Source organism: Cetorhinus maximus, chromosome 2, assembly GCF_964194155.1.
Source record: "Cetorhinus maximus chromosome 2, sCetMax3.hap1.1, whole genome shotgun sequence".
NCBI classification, from domain to species: domain Eukaryota; kingdom Metazoa; phylum Chordata; class Chondrichthyes; order Lamniformes; family Cetorhinidae; genus Cetorhinus; species Cetorhinus maximus.
This window is the reverse complement of record NC_135880.1, coordinates 136457372-136476781: the sequence shown is the minus strand read 5'-3', so window position 1 is coordinate 136476781 and position 19410 is coordinate 136457372. Positions and strand designations below refer to the sequence as shown.

Below are 19410 nucleotides of genomic sequence, written 5' to 3'. Positions count from 1 at the left end.
GCTGATCTGATTGTGGCCTCAATTCCACTTTCCTGCCTGTCCCCCTTAACGCTCGACTCCCTTGTAAATCAAAAATCTGTCTAACTTAGCCTTGAATATATTCAATGACCAAGCCTCTACAGCTCTCTGTAGAAGAGAATTCTAAGCGATCCTCTGAGGGAAGGAATTCCTTCTCATCTCCATCTTAAATGGGAGATCCTTTCTTCTTAATCTGTGTCCCCAAGTTCTAGATTGTCCCATAGGGGGAAGCATCCTCTCAGCATCTACCTTGTGAAGCCCCTCTGAAGAGTCATACAGACTCAAAATGTTAACTCTGTTTCTCTCTTCACAGATTCTGCCAGATCTGCTTAATTTTTTCCAGCATTTTCTATTTTTATCCCCTCAGAATCTTAAATGTTTCAATGAAATCATCTCTCATTCTTCTAAACTACAATGAGTATAGGCCCAACTTCCTCAGCCTTTTCTCCTAAGCCCTTCATTCCAAGAATCAGCCTATTGAGCCTTTTCTGAACTGCTTCCAATGCAAGTATATCCCTCCTTAAGTAAGGAGACTAAACTGTACAATGTGTACTCTTAGGTGTGTGGTCTCATCAATGCACTGTGTATTTGTAGGAAGACCTCCCTATTTTTATACTCCATCTCTCTTGCAATAAAGGCCAATATTCAATTTGCCTTCCTAATTACTTGCTATATCTGTATGCTAACTTTTTGTGATTCATGTACAAGGACACTCAGATCCCTCTGTACCACAGCATTCTGCAGTCTTTCCCTGTTTAAATAATATTCTACTTTTCTATTCTTCCTGCGAATGTGGATAAGCTCATATTTTCCCACATTATACTCCATCTGCCAAAGTTTTGCTCACTTGCTTAATCTATCTATATCCCTTTGCAGATTCTTTGTTACAGCCACAATCAGGTCAGCCATGATCTTACTGAATGCTGGAGCAGGCTCGATGGACCGAATGGCCTACACCTGCTACTATTTTTTTAATGATCTTATTGTATCCTCCCCATAACTTTCTTTTCTATCTACCTTTGTGTTGTCAGCAAATTTGGCTGCTTCTCTTCAGTCTCTTCATCCCAGTCATTAATATAGATCGCAAATAGCTACTCGACTCCACCGCCGCTTCAGCTCATCTGTTGCTGGAAACCTGATCCCTGCCTTTGTTACCTCTAGACGTGACTATTTTAAAGATCTGCTAGCTGACTTCTCATTTTCCACCCTACTAAACTTGTCTTCATCCAAAACATTGCTGCCTGTTTCTCAACTTCCTCCAAATCTCATTAGCCCTGTGCTTGCTGACTTTCACTGGCTTGGAAAGAAGTCCTCCCACCTCACTTGGGACAGAACTTCCAAATAGTGCCGGAAAGTGCTGGTCCTCGGAAGTTAGAAGGAATACTTCCCTGGTCTTGAAAACTGCATTGTCACTTCCGTTCGCCAGAGGTCGGTTGGGAGGGGGGGGGTGGGGATGTGTTTGTGTGTGTGTGTGTGGGGGGGGGGCCTGAGGTCAAGGGAGGCGCCCGGAGGTCCGAGGGTGGGGGTGGGCCTGTCCAGACGTCGAGGGAGGGTGGCGGGGGTATCTGGAGACTCGTAGGTGAGGGAGTCCGGAGAGAAGGAGTCGGGGGGTCAGAAGTTGGGGTGGTGGAGTGGGGTCCGAGGTCGAGGAACAAGGAGGGGGATGAGGTTGGTGTGGGGGCGAAGTGGGGTTGTCGGAGGTCAGGGGGGATGGGGGGAGTCGCGTGGGGTCGGTCTGGATTTTTACAATAGTTACCCAGAAGTTAGAAGAGGTTTTAATTCTTCTAACTTTTTCTTGGTAACTATTGGTATAATCGCATTTTCGGATGGTTCCCAGTGCAGCGCAATTGTCCAGAGGAGGTTAGCACTTCTGGGCAATTGCCATGCAAACCTTTGCTTGGGAACTTGCCAGTGGGATTCCCCAGCGCATCCTCAGGTTAACCCCCAAATCTGACGCTGGGGAGCGTGGAAGTTACAGGCCAATGACATGTTCATGCTCGATCTTCGACGGACAACACCTCCATTTTAAAATCCTCGTCCTGGTTTTCAAATTCCTCCCTTTCCTTGCCCCTGCTTATCTGTGTAGCCTCCTACAAGCCTTTGAGGTCTTTGTGCTCCTCCAATTCTGGCCTTTTGCACATTACTGATGTTAATCACTACACCATTAGGGTTAAGATATTTTTACTCATTGTGCTCTTAAGCGCCTTGGGATGCTTTATTATGTTAAACACGCAATATAAATGTAGATTGTTTAGATTTGGAACCTGGTAGGCACAAGGCTCCTTGAAATAGCTCGGGGATGTAGCAGGTACTGTACTCCTTGGTACAACCTAGGGATCTGGTACGCTCAATATGTCTTGAGTTTGTCCCATTGCAGTAATTTGAGTAATCAGGGATACGGGTTCCCCTCTTATGGGAAATTCAAGAACATCTGCTTTGTTTTCAATAACCACGCTGCTTGCATTGTCAAGGTAATCATATTAAAATGCACTTCAGCCTATGTATTATGTTCATCTTAAGAGTGTACTAATCAGCAATGGGAAGAATTGCACTTTGTACCTTTCAGGTCTTTCATGCTGCTTGCTAATTCAGAACCGATAACATCTAATAAGCAATATGTACTAGGAACTATCCCTTCAGATTGTGATAAGTTAGATCATATCTCACAGCTGCAATCTGCAAGCACCTGCCATTTTACAGAAGTGCCTTTGATTGTCATAATTCCAAAGGAAAGTCATCAGGTGCGAGAGCTAATGTTAGGATTAGAGCTCCGGAATTGCAGTATCATACAGAAATATTTTGTATTCTACATTTTAATCACTTGTTTTGGATATGAAGACCTACCTTTGTGGCAATTGCTTGGATTTCCAAAGTCACTACAAACAGCAGCAGAGAAAAGTAGGTTATACGTACCATGTGCTCTTATAGCAAACTCAAACAAAGAATAAATAGCATCACAGAAGGCAACTAAAGCTGAAAGAACCTTGCACAGAACTCTTCTTTTCAAGAAATCAGACTACACTAGTGTTTTAATTTGATTTTAAAAACACCTTCTCTTCAGTCAACAAAGGGTATGTGTGTGGAAGTTTCCTTAGGCTGAGAGAGATGTAATTGCCCTTTACAATGGTCTTTTGTACCAAATATTATTTGGAAGCATTAATTCCGCTCGATGAGAAGTATTGTTGGCAGTACTTTGCAATCATGATTTAACAGCAATGTGGATCCATAGGTAAAACAGTGAGCAGCATATTTCTCTCTTTGAAGTAGAGAGCTCCTTTTATTTTATAAAGTTAAAAGTGTTTTAGTATGAACTTTTTGTGGAATGTATGATCTGAATATTTATCCTTTTGCGTGTCTCAACTTGCGTTTTGCACCTCAGCTATGGGGTGCTCCAATTGTTTACAGAGATTCGTCCAGTATTGGAACCTTTTGAGCTGTAAAGAACCTACTATACACAGTGGTTCCTCCCTGATATTCTGATTGCTACAGAAGCCTGGAAAATTCATAGATTTACTGTTCAATTTTAATGGAGTCTATTCTGCATCACACATGCCCTGAACCTAACTGACTAGACTGTTGCAGTTGTTTCAGTACGTTTTATCAGCCTAGTAACTAACTTTTCTGCTTCTGCCCTCCATCTGTTGAAGAACCATTAGGTTGTCCAAAACAGTAAGAATTCTGTTAGCAGAAAGCATGATAACATTTGGCCTTTATTACTTCTCTGAGTATTTGCTCTTAATTGAAAGCAGGATTCACATGTGCTGTGGAAAAAGCGGAACCAGTGGATGTACTGTACTTAGATTTCCAGAAGGCATTTGATAAGGTGCCACATGAAAGGTTATTTTGGAAAATAAAGCTCATGGTGTACGGCAGGGTTGTGAATGCAGGCTGGATTATGGCACCCGAAGCCATTCTATATGGCCTATGGAGTCACTGTTCAAAATGCCGGTAAGACAGGTAAGTGAAGGTAAAGATTCTGCAAGGGGCTGCTCCTCCAATCAGATACTGTTTCTCTCCCACGTTTGCTACTGATAGGCTCACTAAGCCTATCAGCAGCAAAGGTGGGACAGAAACAATCTCTGGTGGGAGGAGCAGTGAACACCAGTGGTGGTGAGTTTGGTGGGAAGAAAGAGGTTTTCATGGGAGGGGAAGGAGAGAGGGACAGGCTGCCGTGGCCCGGGGGAGGAGAGGTTACTGGGACGATGGGGAGGTGAAACTGACGGGGGCGAGGGAAGCAACTGGCTGGCGTTTACGTGTGTGAGAGAGTGTGCATGGGTGGGAGAGAGCGGGTGTGTGCATGGATGTGAGAGGGTGTATGTGTCTGGATGCGAGAGATTGGGTGTTTGTGTGGGTGTGAGAGTGTGGGTGTGAGAGAGTGGGTGTATGTGTCTGGGTGTGAGAGAGTGGGTGTGAGAGAGATTGGGTGTTTGTATGGGTGTTTGCATGGGTGTGAGAGAGGGGGGGCGTGTGTGGGTGAAAGAGAGTGGGGGTGTATGTAGGTGAGAGAGAATGGGTGTCTGTGTCTGTGTCTGGATGAGAGAGAATGGGTGTCTGGGTGCGAAAAAGTGGGTGCGTGGGTGTGAGGGTGAGAGAGAGTGGGGGATGTGGGTATGAGGAGTGGGTGTCTGTGTCTGGGTGTGAGAGAGTGGGTGTGCTCGAGAGTGGGGGTGTGTCTGCCTTACTCCCAGGCTCAGGTTTCTCATTCATCCTCACCCCCACACACCAATACATACTCACATCCACTTCCACAGTTGGTGAGGGTGAATGAGTGCGCGAGCACCCTGAGACTATGAGTGAGCCGGACACACTCACTTTGACCCTCCTCACGCTAATGGTTATTTTTATTAATTGCTCTTAATTTTAACTTAATTTATTGCTTTGACATTGTTTCAGCAAGTTATTTCTTTTCCTCAACTTTTTTTGAAATTCAGTTTAATGCTGTGCCAAACATTATATTTATGAAATTTGCTCATTGGCCCCTTGAGTGAGAACAAAATGAAAACATGACTCTCCCAAGCGAGAAGGTTGGACAAGCTTCGTATAAGGGGTAACATATTGGCATGGATAGAAGGAGCTAACAGGAAGGAGAGAGTAGGCATAAATGGGTAATTTTTTGGTTAGCAAGATGTAACGAGTGGTGTGCCACAGAGATCAGTGCTGCGTCTCAACTTCTTACAATTTATATAAATGACTTGGATGAAGGGACTCAAGGCATGGTGCTAAATTTGCTGATGACACAAAAATAAGTAGGAAAGTAAGTTGTAAAGAGGACATAAGGAGGCTACAAAGGGATATAGATAGGTTAAGTGGGTGGGCCAAGATCTGGCAAATAGAGTATCATGTGGGAAAATGTGAAATTGTCCATTTGACAGGAAGAATAAAAATGAAGCATATTATTGAAACTGTGAGAGATTGGATAGCTCTGAGATGCAGAGGGATCTGGGTGTCCTAATACATGAATCGCAAAAGGTTAGAATGCAGGTACAGCAAGCAATTAGGAAAGCTAATAGAATGTTATTGTTTATTTCGAGGGGAACTGAATACAAAAGTAGAGAGGTTATGCTTCAGTTATATAGGGCATTGGTAAGACCACATCTAGAGTACTGTGTATAGTATTGGTCTTATTTAAGGAAGGATGTATATGCGTTGGAAGCAGTTCAGAGATTTACTAGACTAATAACTGGAATGGGTGGGTTGTCTTATGAGGAAAGGTTGGACAGGCTAGGCTTGTATTTACTGGAATTTAGAAGAGTAAAAAGCGACTTGACTGAAACACAAGATCCTGAGGGGTCTTGACAGGATGGATGTGGAAAGGATGTTTTCTGTTGTGGAAGAATCTAGAACTAGGGGTCATTATTTAAAAATAAGCGGTCGCTCATTTAAGACAGAGATGAGGAGAAATTTTTTCTCTCAGAGGGTAGTGAGTCTTTAGAACTCTCTTCCTTAAAAGGCGGTGGAAGCAGAGTCATTGAATATTTTTAAGGCAGAGCTAGATAGATTCATGATAAGCAATGGGGTGAAAGGTTATCGGGGGTAGGTGAGAACGTGGAGTTGAGGTTACAATCAGGTCAGCCATGATCTCATTGAATGGCAGAGCCGGCTTGAGAGGCTGAGTGGCCCACTCCTGCTGCAAATTTGTATGTTCGAATGAGGAATCTGAGCCGCTGGCTTTCCTTCTGGTTTTGGTAACAGCACAGTTTACAAAGTGCCTACATTATTCTCGAGTCTTCCCATTGAATGTTCCAGAGGCCACTGAGAAACTATTTTCCCGCAGACCATTTTTACTGTTTTGGTCTTTGTATGAATGTGGAAGGGAGGATGTCAAACTGCAAATTATTGTTCATTTTCCACTGCCTAAATTTCTTGTTTTCAGCAAAAGGACTAAACATGAGGGAAACCAATTTGTGAGCTGAGATCACCATTTGCTCATTATTTATGAGAATAATGGATAAAATAGCAAAGTAACGTAACATTCATATCTTTAACTGGTCTATTTTTGCTCAACTCAGAGATTATCCTAATCTCCCACAAGGTTATTACACTTTGAGAGAAAACTCTGACCTACAATTAGAATGAAGTCCTTATCTGTAATCAATTGAAGTTTGGCTACTTCTTTAGCATTAAACAACAACACCTCCAAGATCTACATTACATGTACACGGGCTACTCACAATAAGCCTAATCATCCCAAAGGAACCATAATACATCTCCCCTTGCTGGATCTTTCACATAGTTCCACTTTGAATGGAACAGATTGATATACAAACATTACAAATCCATTTTCTTTCATTAAAAGTAGAATACATTTGCCCCACCTGTTATTTCTTAAGATTTAAGGACACTTCCTCCTCTAAATTTGTATCCTGTCAAAATGGCAATTCCAGTCTTAATCCACTTAAATACTGCAGAATTTTTAAGCGCTTCAATGGATTTTGGGTTCTCTTTACACTCCAAGAGACGAGTTTAACACTAACAACTGTAACTCTGTTTTAACTCCAAATTTCAAAAAGCTTAATAAATTAACTAATCCACAACATTAGAGTGGGTGATCAATGTGATATTTAACATTTTACCATCACCATAATTATTTAATTAATGGAATGGTGCTGCTCAGCAGTAGACAGAGATTTTCACTGATTGTCTGTAGATATTGTTAAGTGAATTATTTTGAGGAGAACTGCCTCCATGGCAGTCTTAACATTGAGTAACACAGTTTCTTCAGCTTTGGCCTATTTGTAGCAACTTAATTAAAGGTCGAGGCAACTTGATTGAAAAAATAAGATCCTGGGGGGTCTTGACAGGATGCATGTGGATGTATCTTTCCTCTTGCAGAAGAATCTAGAACTAGAGGTCACTGTTTAAAAATAAGGGGGTCACCCATTTAAGACAGAGATGGGGAGAAATTTTTTCTTTCTGAGGTTCATGAGTCTTTGGAACCCTCTCCCTCAAAGGGCGGTGAAAGCAGAGTCTTTGAATATTTTTAAAGCAGAGCTAGATAGATTCATGATTAGCAAGGGAGCGAAACATTATCGGGGATAGGTGGGAATCTGGAGTTGAGGTTACAATCAGATCAGCCATGATCTTATTGAACAGTGGGTCAGGGTCGAGGGGCCAAGTGGCCTGCTCCTGCTCCTAATTTGTATGCTCGTATGTCACCACATTGGATAAATAAAGCTAAATTTGGAGACCATTGTTGATTACTTAAGTTTGTTTACAGTTTTATTTTGCAATTTATTAGAACCTAGGAATGCAAATTTAGTTTTTAAATTAATGTCATAATCTGATGATATTTTTGAGCAGGCACAAGGATGAGAGACTTTGTAATTATAACATACAGTAATATATATATTGCAGCCTATACTCTTAAGCTATAATTATAAAATTAATCATTATTCTGTGTCAAACCCACACTTACCAATGTATAATATTACATAGCATTTACAGTACAGAAGCCATTCAATCCAATAGGTCCATACTGGCATTTGTGCTCCACACAAGCCTTCTCTCACCTTTCTTCATCTAACCCCATCAATATATATTTCTATTCCTTGCTTCTTTATGTGTCTATTTACTTTTGTCTTAAGGCGAGTTCCACATTCTAACCATTCTCTGGATAAAGAAATTTTTCCTGAATTCCCTAACGGGTTGATTGGTGACAATCTATATGTAGCTCTGGTCTTGCCCACAAATGGAAATATCTTCTCTATGTCTACCCTATCAAATCCTTTTAATTTTAAAAAACTTTGTCAGGTCATCGCTCTGTCTTCTCTTTTCTAGAGCTCATTTTTCCCTTATAGATATAACCTCTCAGTTCTGATGTCCTTCTGGTAAATCTTTGAGTACTCAATGAACAGGTCCAGTCACCATATCATAACAAAAGTATAGAGGCACTGGAGAAGATGCAAAGTGTAACCTAACCAAGACTCTATATAGGTTTAACATAATCTCTCTGGTTTCCAATTCTATCCCTCTGTTTTTTTTTTAAATGCCTTTTTTGACTTGTGTTGCTACTTTTAATCATTTGTGTATTTGTCCTCCCAGATCTTTCTTGCTCCTCCATTTTATTTAGATGTGGCCCCTGTTCTTCTTTTCAAAGTGTACCACATCACATTTATCTATACTGAAATTCACTCTATATTGACAGTTCTGCACTACAAGCCACTCTAGCAACACTTTGCTGGTAAGTGCAGTAATGTTTGTTAAGTATGTCATGTTTCAGGATTTGCTAAATTGCACAAGTGAGGAAGCAGCTGAGTAGAGGCTCAAGGTTTTTAGGTGAGGTTGAGCTTAATTATTTTGTAATGGGGTGCAGAACATAAATAAATAAAGGTTTTGTACAAAGATTTTTCAAAGAGTTAGAAAGTTTAAAGACATTCAAGAAGTTATTTTTGATTCTTGCTGCCTGCAAACTGTCGAATCATCTTACCACTATTTTTTGTTACTATTTTCTTGGAATTACTTTTTAACAGTAAGAAATACATATGCATGGAGGTTTGATAGTCCATGCAAATTTATTTGTGCCTATATTCCTAGTAGGGGAGGCAGTAGCATAATGGTATTATCACTAGACTAGTGTTCCAGAGACCCAGGGTAATGCTCACAGCAGATGGTGAAATTTGAATTCAATAAAAATCTGGAATTAAAGGTCTGACGATGACCACAAAACCATTGCCGATTGTCAGAAAAACCCATCTGGTTCACTAATGCCCTTTAGGGGATTCTCCGGCTGTCGGTTGGAGGAGATTGTTCTGAGGGAAAGATGTCTGGCCGCGGTAAAACCGGAGGCAAAGCGCGCGCCAAGGCCAAGACTCGCTCCTCCAGAGCTGGGCTCCAGTTCCCCATCGGCCATATCCACCGGCTGCTGCGCAAGGGTCACTATGCCGAGTGGGTCAGGGCGGGAGCCCCGGTCTACCTGGCCGCCGTCCTTGAGTACCTGACGGCCGAGATCCTCGAGCTGGCTGGCAATGCGGCCCGGGACAACAAGATGACCCGCATCATCCCCCGCCACCTACAGCTCGCCATCCGCAACGACGAGGAGCTCAACAAGCTGCTGGGAGGGGTCATCATAGCCCAGGGAGGGGTCATCATAGCCCAGGGTGGGGTCCTGCCCAACATCCAGGCTGTGCTGCTGCCCAAGAAAACCGGACACCCCAGCAAGGTTTACGCCTGAAGGGGCGAGATCAGAAAAAGTTCAAATCCACAATGCCCTTTAAGAAAGGAAATCTGCCGTCCTTACCTACATGTGACTCCAGGCCTACAACAATGTGGCTGACTCTTAAATGCCCTCTGAACAAGGGCAATTAGGGTTGGGCAACAAATGCTGGCCTAGCCAGCGACACTCACATCCCATGAACGAATAAAAAACGTAATCCAACCTTTGAAGGTATTAACTCCGATGGGATATGGTTCAACCGAGCAACTGTTGACTTTTGGTACCCGAGTCAGTCACATTATCTATATAGGTGTCTCAACAGTGAATGCTGGCAGGTATTCAGCAACAGATGTCACAGCCAAATCCAATCTTGCTCTTAATCAATGTTGATGTGTACATGACATTAGCAACAGTCAATGGAATCATTGGTGATTTCCTCCTATGGATTGGGAGTTGGTCAGGTTGCAATCAGTTAACTTAGCACAGAGAGCAACCCTTCCATTGGGATTGCTAGGCCAGCTGACATTATGATAAGTTTCTGAAAGACACAATGGGTCCTATCCAATGATGATCTCTATTCAAAATGGTGCGCTCCTCATTCATAAAGTACTCCAGCTAGCTGCCCTACCAAGACCTGGCTAAACATTCATTGTGGAGAGGAAGCAATGGCTGAGGTGTAAAGGACAAGGATGGGGAGAAATTCTTGAAATATGAACAAAAGATCTTTCCTGAGCAGTAGGATTACAGCCTCAATCTAGTTCTGAGGCATGAGGTTAGGCAAGTGAAGCATGTTTCAGTGAGGGAGCATTTGGAACTCAGTGATCACAGTATAATAAAGTTTAGAATAATTCTGGAAAAGGAAAAAGAACAATCAAAGGTGAAAATGCAAATGAAACAGAGCTAATTTCTGAGTTGAAAAGGGATCTGGCCCAGGTGGACTGGCATGTGAAACATTAAATGAGTACTGGGAGGTCTTCGAGGAGGACATAGTTTGGTCTAAAGGTGGAAATTTCCCTGAATTGCATTAAGTGTGGTGGCAGGCGTGGAAAACAATGCTTTTCCCACTGGCTGCAAGGGTGGATTTTTGCGCCATCTCATGTGCTGCCTGGCGCGTCCTGCCTCATTAATAATGCATGCATGGGAAACACGTAGGATCACTGGCGGGCGGCCTCAGATTTGCCTGCCATGCCATCACCTCATCACTTCCACACGCCGTACATCATATTTAAAGCACACCAGAGTACAGCCTACTTCATGTCTACAGACCAGGACTGCTCCAGGTGAAAGCCAGGGAGATGGCAGCCCCCAAATGTACTGACGCTTCACTGGAGCACCTTTTGGACGCCACTGAGCCCACCATGATGTCCTTCACTCCGCTTTGGCCACACGAGGTCAGGCAGAGTCACCAATCTGGCCTGGGAGGTGGTGGCAGCTGTGGCCAGTGCCAACGGGGCACAGAGGAGGTCAGCCATCCAGTGCAGGAAGAGGATGAATGATTTCCAACAATTCCACCAGGGTAAGTCAACCACCTCATCACTCTCAACACACATTCCCAAACACGACCCACATCCACAGGGATCTCACACCTCAAAGGACAACACACTGACTCTCAAACACACAACTCACATTTCTATCAGGCTCATATCCTCTGGAGCTCATGTCCTCATCCTGTCCATGGCTCCGCTCACCACACAAACATTCCATGTATCCTTATCATTTGCCATGACATGTGTCCTGCTCACATACTCTATGTCTCTTTTCATGCAGGAAAAGTTGGCTCACAACAGGAGGAAGAGGTCCCAGACCGGGGGTGAATGGCCGATATTAGGCCCCTCACTCACTTTGAGGAGTGTGCCATTGCGCTAGCTGGTGAAGACATGGGCCATTCCTGTGGTGACGGTGAGGTCAGTAGCGAACATGCACGTGAGGATCCTGCACCACATCATCCTTCTCTCAACTCAGCTGTGAGTGCTCTCTTTTTTTTACTCTGTTGCCATGCACTAATTATCTCTACTTTGGTCCACAGGGAGCTCTGCCAAGCGACTGATGTCCTCAGCCAGCCAGTCCCTCGACTCCAATCAGGTCCTCAGCTCCAGCCAAGAGGAACCTCCTCCATTGAAGAGCTGAGAATAAGCAGCCTGTAATACCTGTCATACTGCTTACCCACACCCACCACCAGCGCAGAGAAACACACCTTAGTGGACCTAGATGTGGAGCAGGCTCAGGTTTATAACCTGGTGGTCACCACAAGGACACATGTCCGCAGCAGGAGGAGGCAGGTTCAGCTGAGCACCCCGGCACTCAGAGGACTGCCGGGGATGAGTGATCTGTGAGGTTGGAGTCAGATGACGAGCCTCTGGATTCGGCCTTCCAACTCATTGTGGAGAGTCAGCAGAAGGTGGAGGAACATCATGCAGAGCTGTTAGAAGCCCTTAACAGAGCTGCACACGAGTCGGAAGAGAGTGTCTGCCTGCTCTCTGATGAAGTGGTGCTCACATGTGCACGTACGGAGATCTGCATGGAAAGGATGCCATGGAGGACCTGGTCAAGCAGAGTGCAGAGATGCACGCAGACCTGTACTCCACCATTGGGCAGTTCCTACAGTGGCAACACAAGAGGAAAATGGGGCACCTTGATGTCCCTCCAGGTGCTCCTTCCTCTCAAGGAGTCAGGCTGGGACCCTCGGACACCCAAAGGGTGGAGGAACGGCAACTGGACACCCCTGGGTCATCCACTCAGGAATCTCAGAGAGGCTGTCCGCTTCTTCCAAGACCCCTTTGCCCGTGAACCCCTCAACCTCATCCTCTGTCACCCCAGAGGGAGTTGCTGATCCACAGGAAGACAGCCAAAGCAAGTCTGGGCCATCCAGGCCTTGGCTCTCTAGAGGACTGACGCCGAAATCATCAGAGGCAATAGAGCCAACCACTGCACAGGCAGTTTCCAATCCTGCTGTGGATGTCAGGGCAGAGCCTAGAAAAGGTGGTAGGCCTAGAAATGTCAAGAAAGTTTGATCACGTGGTTGCATGGGTGAACACATTTACTACTTTATAATCTGAAAATATATTCAGTTTTACTGAATAACATGTAATGTTGTCTTTCAGCTTCATTGACAGACTTCGCAAGTCTTCCCCTGCAGCCCCCCCTCCTCCCACATCCCCACACCATCCCTCCACCCCGCTGCACCCCTGAACACCCTGCCACTAGCAGTTCAGCTGCACGCAGCAGGACCAGGAGTGAATCGGGAGGGAGGTGTGTGTGTGGCACGGCCTTTCGGAACCTCATGCAAGCATTCTCCCATGCATGTGGAGCCTTCATCCATCACACACATCTCACTGTCCCGAGCATTTTCAATGTTGCTTGCTAGTGTTCTATTTCAGTTGTCCAGCTGAGCTGACCTGCATGTCCGCCCACCCACTGATTGCACTCCCACTCCCCGTCCAACACGAGGCTCCATTCACTTTTGATCTGTGCAAAATGGTCAAAGTAAAGTTTCTAATAAGCTCCCCATGTCCTTTCCCTTATCACAGTGGACCCCCCTGGCATCACCTTCCATCTCCCCACCTTTACCCTACAGCCTGAACCCTTCTCCTTCAGGAATTCCAGGTGAAGGTGCATGTTCCCCAACTTTGGAAAATCCCACCCACATCCATAGTGACCACCCAATCTCCTCCTTTCCACCCTCAGGGTTCCTGTTTGCCTCCATATCTCCACCAACCACCCTCGCTGCTCCTTCAATCCCCCAAAACCTTCTCCACTCTGTACATCTTCCCCCCTCCATACACCTTCCTTCCCTGTTTTACACCATTCTCCCTATTACACCTTCCTCCCTGGTTTCACCTTCTCCCCACCTTTACACTATTCTCCTTGTTACACCTTCCCCACTCTGTACACCTTCCTCCCCCACTTACACCTTTGACCCCCCAACCCAACTTCACACACCCCAACACCTTCGCCACCTCCAACTTCACCCCCACAACACCTTCACCTCTTCCTTTCCAACTTCACCAGCCCCTCCCTAACACCTTCCACACCCCCCACCCAATGTATCTTCCTCTCCCACTCACACCTAGACCTTCCTCTCCATCCCCACCTTCGTCACTCATCCATACCTACCCATGGCAAAGTCCCTGGAAGATGGTGCGAGCCCATGGCGAAGTCCCTGAAGTTCCGAAGCAGGTGTGAAGCATCAGCAAAGTCCATGAAGATCTGAAGCCTCAGCAAACTTGAAGCTGCTGCATGGAGACCTCCCACCTTCCAAGAGCTGCTTTGCGGCCGAGCCATGTGCATGAGGATCCACCCACCATGCAATGCATGTGTTCCTCCAGGGTCCGGTAGCTATAGGCCTCCAGCATCATCATCTTTTCAGATAACTGCTATCTGAGCAAGGCCTAAATGTTAGTCTGGATTTTGCGCATCCCGCTGGTCCAGTGGTGTTCTGGACCCACGTTTTTTCCTGCTGGCGTAATGGTAAATTGGGTGTGGGGGGACAATTCTGGTCGCGCCTTACTTTGCATCCCATTAGCGGGATTGGTTTTGTGCCGGCCTCCAGTGGGATTCATAATCCGCTACGGCAAAACCATCGGATGATCCCGCTCGATTTCTGTCCCTCCCAGCAAATTTCCCCCCCCACCCGCCATGATGCCCGCCACAAACAGGAACGGAAATCCCGGCCCAAGCACATCACTATTGGACAAAAGGAAAGGCATTCAAAGCTAGTGGTCCGTCGATGACTAAAGAAATTATGACTAAAATGAACCAGAAGTTGGAGGCTTATGATAAATGTCATGTTCATTATACAGTGGAGAGCCAAGCAGAATACAGAAAGGGCAGGACTGGATACTCAGCATTCCTGAAAAAAGGGAAACATTAACATATGGAAGTTCCCCTCCAAGCCACTCACCATTCTGACTTGGAACTATATCACCATACCTTCACTGTCACTGGGTCAAAATCCTGGAACTCCCTCCCTAACAGCACTGTGTGTGTACCTACACCGACTGCAGCAGTTCGAGAAGGCAGCTCACTCTCAACTTCTCAAGGGCAATTAGGAATGGGCAATAAATGCTAACCTAGCCAGCAAAACCCACATCGCATGTATGAATAAAAAAGACACTAGTGAAGAAGGATAAACCTAAATTATAGGCCATATGCTATTGACGAGAAGAGCAGGAGGCCCAAGAGCTCAGAGGAAAGAGAGAACACAGCAAGAACAGTGGGAGGCCAAAGAGCACAGTAGAGATAAAAGGAGCAGCACAGAGCACTGTGAGAACAAATCAAGCAAAAGAAAAAATATCAAGGAGTTACAACACAGGATTGGTTACTCGGGGAGCCCAGAAGTAAAGAGCTCGCACTTGAAGGAGTTTCGGGGCAGAGCAGCAGAGTGGCACTCTCCAACCAGCATTCAGTTCCAATCAGCGCCTTCTCTTGTGCTGGCTTCACTTATGGTTTTTCTTTAAACGTGGAGTGAATTCCTGACACTCACGCTAACTCGGCTCTATCCCTGAACTCCATCAGATATGTGCTCCTCAACTCCGGACTACCCAAAAGAACCTATCTGCTGCCTGTGATGCTAGTCCTTGATTTTTTTTCTTGATTTGTTCTTGCAATGCTCTCTCCCCCCAGCACTCCTTTTATTTCTGCTGTGCTCTTGGGCCGCCCACTGTTCTAGTGAGAGTGATAGTTCAATTGTGGTGCACAGCCAGAGCCAAGTCCATGCTATCATGGCTAGCTCAGCAAACAGGGTAGGAGGAAGATGGAGAAAGCAATAGTGAAAGGGGGTTCAATAGTTAGGGGAACAGATGGTGGGTTCTGTGGTCGGAGATGCAAATTCAGCAGTTATGTTGCCTCCCTGGTGCCAGGCTCAAGGATGTCACTGAACAGCTGCAGTGCACTCGAAGGGTTGAGGGTGAATAGCCAGAAATTATGGTATATATTGGTACCAACGACATAGGTAGAAAGAGGGGCGAGGCCCTGCAGGATGCTAAGAAAGAAACTAGCAAACAGAACCTCAAAAGTAGCCCTTTGGGATATGGTGTATTGCAATAATGTAAACATGGCTTAAAAATGGTGAAGACTGGGTGCTTAATATTCAAGGATAGTGTTCAGAAAAGATAGGGGAGGAAAAATGGGAGGTGTGGTAGCAGTCCTGGTTAGGGAAGACATTGCAATGTTGGAAAGAGAGGATGTCCTTGAGGGAGTAAGGACAGAATCCTTTTATTTAGAGTTGATAAGCAAGAAAGGGATCACGCTACAGGCCTCCAAATAGTGAGATTGAGGAGCAAAATTGAAAAAGAGATATCAGATATGTAAAAGAACTATAGAGTGGTGGCATTGGGGGACTTTGATTATCCAAAAAGTGTTAGAGTTAAGAGAAAGACTGGGGAGGATTTTCTGAAATGCATTCAGGAGAACTTCCTTGATCAATATGTTCTCAGTCGAACCAGGAGGAAGGCATTTCTGGATCTGTTGCTGGGGAATGAGGTGGGCCAAGTGGACAAGTCTATGGGGAACAGTTGGTTGTGAATGATTGATCATCGTATCCCTAATTTTAGATTAGTATTGTAGAAGAGCAAGGAACAAGAAATTGTAAATTGGAAAAGGACTAACTTCAATGGGATGAGAGGGGATCTACCCAGAGTAAAATGGAACCAAACACAGGAGGAGAGTGTGAAAGGACCACCCTGGGACAAGCAGTCAGCAGCACCTAGAGGAGAGTGCAAGAGGAGGACCCTGGGACAGGCAGTCAGCAGCACCTAGAGGATCTAGTCTATCTAGAGGATCTAGCTTCTAGTCTATACTCAAGTAAGAGTATGGGTAAAGTAAAAGCAAGGGTCCATATTTGATTTAGTTAAGATATGTCCGGGGAGCTCAGTCCCGTGATTTGCACATCCTGCGTTATGTGGGAAATCCTGGACGCTCCTGGCAGTCTGGACGACCATGTGTGCAGGAAGACTGGAGCAACTCGAGCTCCGGGTTTTGGAGCTTGAGTGGCAGCTGGGGGCACTATGGTGCATTCACGGGGCTGAGAGGTTCGTGAATAGCACGTTTCAGGACTTGGTCACCCTGCAGCTTAAGGAAGAGCAAGCAGAGAGGGAATGGATGGCCGCCAGGCAGAAGGAGGGAACCAGGCAGGTAGTGAGGGAATCTCTCGAGTGCATCTTGTTCGCAAACCATTTTTTGGTCTTGGAAAAAGGTGAGAGTGACAGTTCCTCTGTGGAGCCGACCAGAGCAAAGGTCATGGCACTGTGGGTGGTCCAGCTGCTCAGGCGGGGGAAGGAAGAAGTGTGGAAGAGCAATAGGGGATTCGTTAGTGAGGGGAGTAGACAGGTGCTTCTGTGGCCATAGATGTGACTCCAGGATGGTAAGTTGCCTCCTGGGTGCCAGGGTCAAGGATGTTATGGAACGGCTGCAGGGCATTCTGAAGGGGGAGGGTGAACAGCCAGAGGTTGTGGTCCATTTTGGGACCAAAGGCATAGGAAGAAAGAGAAGTGAGGTCCTGCAAGCAGACTTTAGGGAGTTAGGTAGGAAATTGAAAAGCAGGACTTCAAAGGTAGTGATCTCCGGATTACTCCCGGTGCCACGCAGTAGTGAGTATAGGAACAGAAGGATTGAGCAGATGATGCGTGGCTGGAGAGATGGTGCAGGAGGGAGGGCTTTAGAATCCTGGGGCATTGGGACTGTTTCTGGGGGAGGTGGGACCTGTACAAGTTGGACGGGTTACATCTGAACAGGAATGGGATCAACATCCTCACGGGGAGATTTGCTAATGCTGTTGGGGCAGGTTTAAATTAAGTTTGCAGGGGGATGGGATCCTGAAAAGTAGTTCAGAGGGGAGAGAAGCTGAGATGGAATTAGAAGTTAAAACGCTAGCGAGTCTAGAAGGCAAAGGAAACATAGGCTAGATAAGAAAGAAGGGCATTTAGCAAGGCTAAATGGAATATATTTTAATGCAAGGAGCCTCAGGAATAAGACAGACAAGCTGGGGGCACAGATAGGCACATGGGAGTATGATACCATAGCTATGATCGAGACTTGGCTAAAAGAAGGGCGGGATTAGTAGCTCAACATTCCTGATTATAGGGTATTCAGACGAGATAGAGAGGAGGATAGAAGAGGCCGGGGCTGGTTGCGATATTGATCAAGGAATCAACTTTAGCAGTGAGGAGGGATGATATCTTGGAAGGGTCATCAAATGAGGCCATATGGGTAGAAATGAAAATCACAAAAAGGGCAAACATGCTGTTGGGTGTGTACTTTAGGCCCCCAAACAGTCAGGGAGAGATAGAGGATCAAATCGATAATCAAATTTCAGAGAAGAATAAGAATAATAAGGCAGTAATAGTAGGGGATTTTAACTACCCAAATATTAATTAGGATTGTTTTAGTGTGCAAGGTAGGGAGGGAGCAAACTTCTTAAGTTGCATCCAGGAGATCCTTTTTAGCCAGTACGTAGAAAGCCCAACAAGGGAGCAGGTAGTTCTGGACCTAATATTCGTAAATGAGCTTGGGCAGGTGGAAGGCATATCAGTACGGGAGCATTTTGGAGATAGTGACCATAACTCAGTTAGATTTAGGGTAGTTATGGAAAAGGGTAAGGTTGGGCCGGGAATAAAAGTTCTAAACTGGGGAAAGACTAATTTTACTAAGATGAGACATGATTTGGCCCAAGTGGACTGGGAGCAGCTACTTGCAGATAAAACTGTGTCAGGGCAGTCGGAGGCATTCAAGGAAGAAAAAGTGAGAGTACAGGACAAATATGTTTCCGTAAAGACAAGGGGGGGTGGGGGGGGGGGTACCAAGTCTGGAAAACCCTGGATGTCAAGGGACATAAAGGTTAGGATTAAGAGAAAAAGAAAAGCTTATGGCAGATACCGAGGGCTCAATACGGCAGAGTCCTGAGAGCAGTATAAAAAGTACAGAGGGGAACTTAAAAAGTAAATTAAGAAAGCTAAGAGAGTGCACGAGAAAGCATTGGTGGGCAGAATAAAGGAAAACCCAAATGAGTTTTTAAAAATATATAAAGAGCGAGAGAATAACTAGAGAAAGAGTAGGGCCAATTAGGGACCATATAGGTAGGGTGTGGGGACCCAGAAGACATGGGTACAGTCCTCAATGAATACTTTGCATCAGTCTTCACAATGGAAAAGGACGACGCAGGTATAGACATCAGGGTGGAGGAGTGTGAAATATTAGAGGAAATTAACATAGAGAGAGAGGGAGAGAGAGGGGAGGTACTAGTGGGTTTAGTGGCCTTAATAGTGGATAAATCCACAGGACCAGATGAAATGTATCCCAAGCTGTTGAGGGAGGCAAGAGAAGAGATATCAGGGGCCCTATCAGTAATTTTCAAATTCTCTATGGCCACAGGTGAGGTGCCTGAGGACTGCTAACATTGTCCCATTATTGTAAAAACGGAGGAAGGAATAGACCAGGAAATTACAGGCCAGTCAGTCTAACCTCAGTGGTGGGGGAGTTACTAGGAACAATTCTGAGGGACAGAATATATTTGTACTTGGACAGACACAGATTAGTCAGGGATAGTCAGCATGGATTTGTTAAGGGAAGATCGTGTTTGACAAATTTGATCGAATTTTTTGAGAAGGTAATGAGGAGTGTTGATGAGGGTATTGCATTTGATGTGGTCTACATGGTCTTTAGCAAGGCTTTTGATAAGGTCCCTCATGGCAGACTGGTCAAGAAAGTAAGAGCTCATGGGATCCGAGGCAAAGTGTCACGTTGGA

At 45.3% G+C, this 19410-nt stretch overlaps 2 protein-coding genes across 3 annotated transcripts in view; one reads left to right on the top strand and one right to left on the bottom strand.

Moving 5' to 3' along the window:
• The window catches only part of zcchc7 (zinc finger, CCHC domain containing 7), a 329245-nt gene that overhangs the window by 98281 nt on the left and 211554 nt on the right, over window positions 1-19410 (bottom strand). The window lies entirely within an intron of this gene.
• On the top strand, window positions 9278-9688 carry LOC144697998 (histone H2A-like). Its single transcript, XM_078569948.1, has one exon. It carries the CDS (start codon window positions 9278-9280, stop codon window positions 9686-9688), a length of 411 nt encoding a protein of 136 aa, XP_078426074.1.